This window comes from Lacerta agilis, chromosome 1, assembly GCF_009819535.1.
Source record: "Lacerta agilis isolate rLacAgi1 chromosome 1, rLacAgi1.pri, whole genome shotgun sequence".
Lineage (NCBI taxonomy): Eukaryota > Metazoa > Chordata > Lepidosauria > Squamata > Lacertidae > Lacerta > Lacerta agilis.
In genome coordinates, this window is record NC_046312.1 from 95,847,408 (window position 1) to 95,853,336 (window position 5,929).

Sequence of the window (5,929 nt, forward strand, 5' to 3'; positions counted from 1 at the left end):
TTCATTTGATTTCAGACTTTCATGATCTCACAAACCAAACGCTTAACTTCTGTTAGTAGTTATCAGCATAAATAGTCATGCAGGGGCCCAGTAGAAAGAACTGTAAAACCACCCAAATGTTCAGGAGGAGCTATTTAAATATTAGGATTTAGGGCAGAGGGCGACTTTGTTTTAAATGGATTTATACACAGAATTTGACTGTTCTATTCCAATTGAGCTTTGCCCATATTGAGCATCCAGGCTGCTCGTGCTTTTTCTTAAAGCCAAATTATTTGCAAAATGTATGTCCACATTGCATTTCAAGGACTGAAGTCCCACGTGGGACTATATTTCTGCAGCATAATTTCATGATGGCTAAGTATTTTTGTACAGTTATGTGCATAGTTCTAGGTCCCTGCTCATGTGCTGGTTACTTAAGGAAACTTGGACTATATATATATATATATCACATTATAAGTGTAATTAAAGGGGGGAATCAAAAAGTCTGGGTGGACGAGCTTGAGCTTAATATATCTATCTATTTATCTGCCTATCTATCTATCTATCTATCTATCTATCATCTATCTATCTATCTATCTATCTATCTATCTATCATCTATCTATCATCTACCGGTATCTATATTGGGGGAAGCACTTATAAATCAGATGCTATTTACCTGTTAATGAAAGGATAGTGCAGATGAAGTGTACTGTAATGGAATAGTCTACTGTTTCTGGTAAAAAGAAAAAAAGAACAGCAGACTACATTTATTCCAATTGTAAAATACTTTTAAAAAAATTTAAGTAGCACAGGCTTCAACTTCTAAGAAAGAGAAAGCCCTTATGTCCCTTTAAGAGTTCTAAAGTAGAAAACATTCAGCCAATGGCATTCCCCCCCCCCAACCATTGCAACAGAATAGTGGGAAAATTGGCCTGTTAAGAACGCCTGTTTTCTTTAGAATTGACAAAGGGTCATAATCCGGTCCACCTTTAGAATATGATTATTCTTTCCAAAGCAATTGAAAGATAATTATTAAAAGTGCATGTAGCATTTTGAAAATTACAGGAGTGCAATAGAAAATGAAGGAGGGATGTATGCCCAAAATGTGAACAAAATTCATATGAACCAGTCACTAAATAGGACCTGATGGCTGACGCTTTTCTTGTGCCTATGATGACCACTTTGTTGTAAATGGGTCAGCATGAGGCTTGTTAACTGCATGCAGGCCACCTCTACTCAGTCTGAGCTGTGTAGCTTTGTCAGAGGTGTGCAAAATCCCTGAGTCCGCTTGAGGGAAATATGACAGTTGACTTAATATGAGCAAGGAGCTGTTGACTTATTATGAGCACAAGGAAAAAAATGGCCATCAAAACAGGGCACTGACCCCCAGACTGTGAGGAAGAAGTGGAATGTGTTTCATATTTGTTCAAACTGCCTATCAACACACCCTTGCTTAGTAGTAGTTGGTTTTTGTTTTTGTTTTAAAAAAAATACACTCTGACATGCTGGCTCATTTTGTCTCCAAAACTGGTAGCTGTATTTAAGCTTTCTGTCAGGAAAAGCCACAGAAATTTGGATGGTTGTGAGTAGGACCACAAAAGTTGCTTCACCGAAGGGGAGAGGTTTACTTCAGGTTAAACCAACCTGCTCTATATTGTTCCTTGACTATAAGCAAAAGTTATTATGAAGGATTTGTAATAGCTAAGAGCAGGCACCCCCAAACTCGGCCCTCCAGCTGTTTTGGGACTACAACTCCCATCATCCCTAGCTAACAGGACCAGTGGTCAGGGATGATGGGGATTGTAGTCCCAAAACAGCTGGAGGGCCAAGTTTGGGGATGCCTGGCTAAGAGAATTAAACATTCATCTAGGTACATTGTGAAATGTATGCCACAGAGCATTACTTTCACGTGGCTTAACTCAGAGATTAATATATACATATTATTTAGGAATGCTGAGGAATTATTATCGGAGCAGTGGTAATCTTGACTGAGTTCCCCAATTTATTTCTTTTTCCTGATTTTGGTATTTGTTTGTTTGTTTATTTATTTATTACATTTATAACCCAGCTTTCCTCCGAGATGCTCAGGGTGACATACAGGGTTCTCCTCCTCCAACCCCCAGTTTATTCTCACAACAACCCTGTGAGGTAGGTTAAACTGAGAAATAGTGACTGGCCCAAGGTCACCTAGCGAGCTTCCCAGCTGAGTAGGATTAATTACTTTTAGATATGAAAGATGACATACCACAGTGCGAAAATGTTTCCACACACACACAAGCACACACACACCTCTTATTCTCAGTCTAAACACATGCAAATGTCTCCTTAACGAAAGCTCTGTCTGACCATTTTAGAAACCCCTCTACTGTGAACTAATGTTGTTTTGTTTTATTATTCTTCCCGTGTTTGGAAAAGTGGCTTTAAAAAAAACAACAACCCAAAACTTGCTCAGCTTAATTCAAAATAAAGATTGCATGCTTACATGATGACCAGCAGTCAGATAGCACCAGTGATAATCTACAGGCACAACTTGAGAGTAACCTAGGAGAGCAGATAAATTTAGAGGGCCCTTGGGAACTTTCCCTGCTCCACACTTCAATGATGAACAAATTTAGAAAGATCCCACACTGTTTCAAGAATTGGCCTGAGTCACTCGACAGCCCTTCTCAAGTTTCAGGCCTAAGTGGAGAACCTCCTCTCAGTTCGGCTGCATCTCCCTCCAGAGCCATTTGGCTAAACTGATTTGACAGCAGAGCTGTGGTGCAAGACTGTGGCTACGTTCACATGGCCAAAGATGGGTTTGTTCTGAAGCTGACATTGGGGGTGCATTGCTCGTTTCAGTACCATGGGTACAGAGTTACATGACGGCTTCCCTCAGCATCTGCAGTAGAGAGACAATAAAACAGACATGCTTAAGCTACCTTGTGAGGGAGGAGAAGCAAGCGGTTGTAGCACAACAGGTTTTTACTCGTTGCTACACTACATTGTCTCTCACACACAGCAAAAAGCGATCTGGCCCTGGGCTGACTATGATAGAGGGACACAGGATGGACGTTATTTTGATTCATTTTGAGCAAATCTTGACTGGACAGAGGAAATTCCTGCCCTTTCCCACTGTGACTGTCTGGGGTGGGAAAAAGCTAAATAGTATATTAAATGGACATAAGCATTTAATGGGTTTTGTTTTACTTTAAAAGTAAGAACAGTGGGTGATCATGGTGGTGTATTTTCACCAGGATGGGGAAAATGTCAGTTCTGTCCTGATCTTCCTCACAGCTACTTTTTTTTTTAAGAATAAAAACATAATATGCTAAATGCAATAATTTCTTCTTGTCTGGCCCACGGACTGACAAGATGAACCATATTGTGTTGATCAAGAAGAAAAATTGGTACAACCGCTCTAGCCTTTGGGTATGTGCTTCTCCTGTAATTTGCAAACAACCCTTTAATGTGCAATTTTAGTGGAAATCCTTGAATCTGCTAGCAGAGGCCAATGAGGTTTTGAGTGATAAAGAGAGAGGGCGGTGTGACATGGCTTAGCCGTCCAATGGTAGCTAGAGGCTTATGAGCCTGGTGCATTATGAGAGTCTCCCATTAAGAGGAGACGCCGGGTGTTGGACAGCTCAAGTTCCATCATGTGACATAGGTCTAGGAGGCATCAGTATCAGGGCTTGGCTGCTTAGGTTTAGCATTTCTTGCACGAAAATAGCTGCCACGCCAGGTGCAATTTTCTCCACCGTGTTCAGTTTCAACTGCAAAAATCCCCTTTGAATAAGCCTGTGGCAATGGAAAACAAAGTGCAGATCAGGGTTAGTCCTCCTCCCCCCCTTCCCTTTTTTATGTAATTGCACAATTTCAATGTAAACATTATGATATGAGTGGCACAGAGAGAGAGAGAAGTTACCTACAACTGTTCTATAACCAGTCCAGTATTTGTGCAAGCTTCTCTTCTGAATCAATGTCCACAATGCTTTTAAAGAGACAAGTGTTTCTCCTTTTCTCTGTGCTGCAAATAGAATAAAGGCATCCATTATAACGAGGCAGTGCACATAAACCATACATTAAAGTTTTATTTCATTTCAGTTGTCAGTGGCCATCTCACCCAAATTTTACCTGCTAATATAAAAGGTCCTAGCCACCAAAGCAGAGATAAGCTTCACCTGTGCACTTCACGGTTGATTGGGGTTTAAACGCCTGAACATTTCAAACACTGACATACGAAATTTATGTATATAAATTCTTTTCAGTGCAAGCTATAAAATAGACCAGACACAATGAAGCTAAAAGAAAAGGGGGAAATATTCTTTTAAAAAAAAATTCTATTGAGGAAGAGAAAGAGAAAAATCTTCATACAGTATGGAACAAAATAAAAGGAAAACACACAAAGGCCCCAAAATGTAAACAGGATGTTACACTTGGCAGGTGATGATGCAAATCCCCAAAATAAGAGGAAAATGCAAATTATTTTCCCCAGCTACAACACAAAGCAAACTGCAGCTTTTGCACATTTATTCAAGCAATGCTCACATGAAGGGAGTGAGTTTTTGTAAGGAACATGCTTTAAAAAGAAGGAGCGCGCGCGCACACACACGGTGCCCTAACAGTTTCAGACAAGGATTGTCTGTTCTGTACATATTTTGGTTCCCCAACTGGACGCACTGAAGAAACGAAAGCTCTAGTTCACCTTTCTGATACGTTCCTCAGTTTGATGCCAGTTCAGGTACAGGCTTTAAAGCCGATGACCAGAGCAGAGGCTCACCTTGCTGCAAAAATCTCCCTTGCTACACCTCTGCTGAAAACAACCCCAATCCATGCAGGCCACAGCGTGCGTTTTATATGTGTGTGGGGTGGAGGGTAGGGGAGTGTTACTGAGTGCTAGATGCCAGCCTTACCAGCTTCCTCTGGTTGCTCAGGCAGAAGGTACAGATTGGTCTTGGTGCTGTTGCTGTGCCACCGCCCTGCAGGAGAGGCTGGTATTGCAAGCAGGGCTGCCTAGAAGGCAGCTGTTCCTCCCCCAAGCTCTCGCTCTGTTGCGGTGGCTGCTGCTGCTGCTGCTGCTGCTGCTGTAAGAGCAGCATGTTAGCCAGGTGGGAGATGTAGCTGGAGGCCAGGCGCAAGGTCTCTATCTTGGACAGCTTGCGGTCTGCGGGTTCAGTTGGGATGAGGGTGCGGAGGGTGCTGAAGGCTGTGTTCACGCTGTGGGTTCGGTCCCTCTCCCGGGCATTGGCAGCTTGCCTCTGCTTGCTCAACCCGCTCAGCCGAGGGCTCTTCCGCTTGCGCTTCCCTTGGGCTCCGGTGGAAGTCAGGGATTTTCCGGAGCTGCTCTCGCTGCTGCCGCTCTCCAGTTCCTCCAGGTCGGATGCAGCACCCCCGCTCGACTTCATGGTGAGCCCAGCAGACCCTCGGCCCCATCACTTTTATGCACAGCAGCTGCCACATTGCTCCTGTTAGCATCAGCCGCTGCTCTCCCAACTCCCCTCCAGCAGCAGGGTCATTTTTTGAATGGTTGCTCCTTTTAGATCTAGCATATGGTTGCTCTGTAAATAAGGCGAAGGAGGTGGAGCTGCCACCTCAAAGTAGCTGCACAGCTACGCCGGAGCTGTGCACCTGTTTCCCCCTTGTCATGTAAAAATGTGCAAGCTCTCCGGGAAGCTGCAGTGAGCATGTGCAGTGGGGAAATGGAAGCCCTTTCCCCAACCTTTGCCCTCAATTTCAGTAAGTGCTTTATCCTCCCTTCAGGTGCTTGAGCAGGACAGAAAGAGGCCCCCCCACCTTGCCTCTCAGAAGCTGCTCCAGTATCTTGCTTCCCAGTATTAATAGAATAGCCACTTGCTAGACATGAAGAATCAAGGTTTTCCTTTCAGACACCATTTTTGCAATTTAGTGATTACATACCGTATTTTCCGGCGTATAAGACGACTGGGCGTATAAGACAACCCCCAACTTTTC

At 43.3% G+C, this 5,929-nt stretch overlaps 1 protein-coding gene across 2 annotated transcripts; it reads right to left on the reverse strand.

The window, feature by feature from the left end:
• Positions 1 to 2,001: 2,001 nt before the first annotated feature.
• LOC117054926 (basic helix-loop-helix transcription factor scleraxis-like) lies at positions 2,002 to 5,556 on the reverse strand. Of its 2 annotated transcripts, none has more exons than XM_033164175.1 (3): positions 4,873 to 5,556; positions 3,889 to 3,986; positions 2,002 to 2,861 (listed from the first exon to the last, which is right to left on the reverse strand). In XM_033164175.1, exons 1-2 carry the CDS (start codon positions 5,362 to 5,364, stop codon positions 3,954 to 3,956), a joined length of 525 nt encoding a protein of 174 aa, XP_033020066.1. In that variant the 5' UTR covers positions 5,365 to 5,556; the 3' UTR covers positions 2,002 to 2,861; positions 3,889 to 3,953. The 2 variants fall into 2 exon arrangements, with proteins under 2 accessions (XP_033020066.1, XP_033020057.1); XM_033164166.1 differs by having other exon boundaries at positions 3,885 to 3,986.
• Positions 5,557 to 5,929: the final 373 nt, after the last annotated feature.

Coding starts and splice junctions, on each gene's coding strand:
- LOC117054926 (XM_033164175.1), bottom strand. CDS start 5,364: ATGAAGTCGAGCGGGGGTGCTGCATCCGACCTGGAGGAACTGGAGAGC. Junction 3,987..4,872: donor TGAGCAACCAGAGGAAGCTG/GTAAGGCTGGCA, acceptor TTCTATTTGCAG/CACAGAGAAAAGGAGAAACA.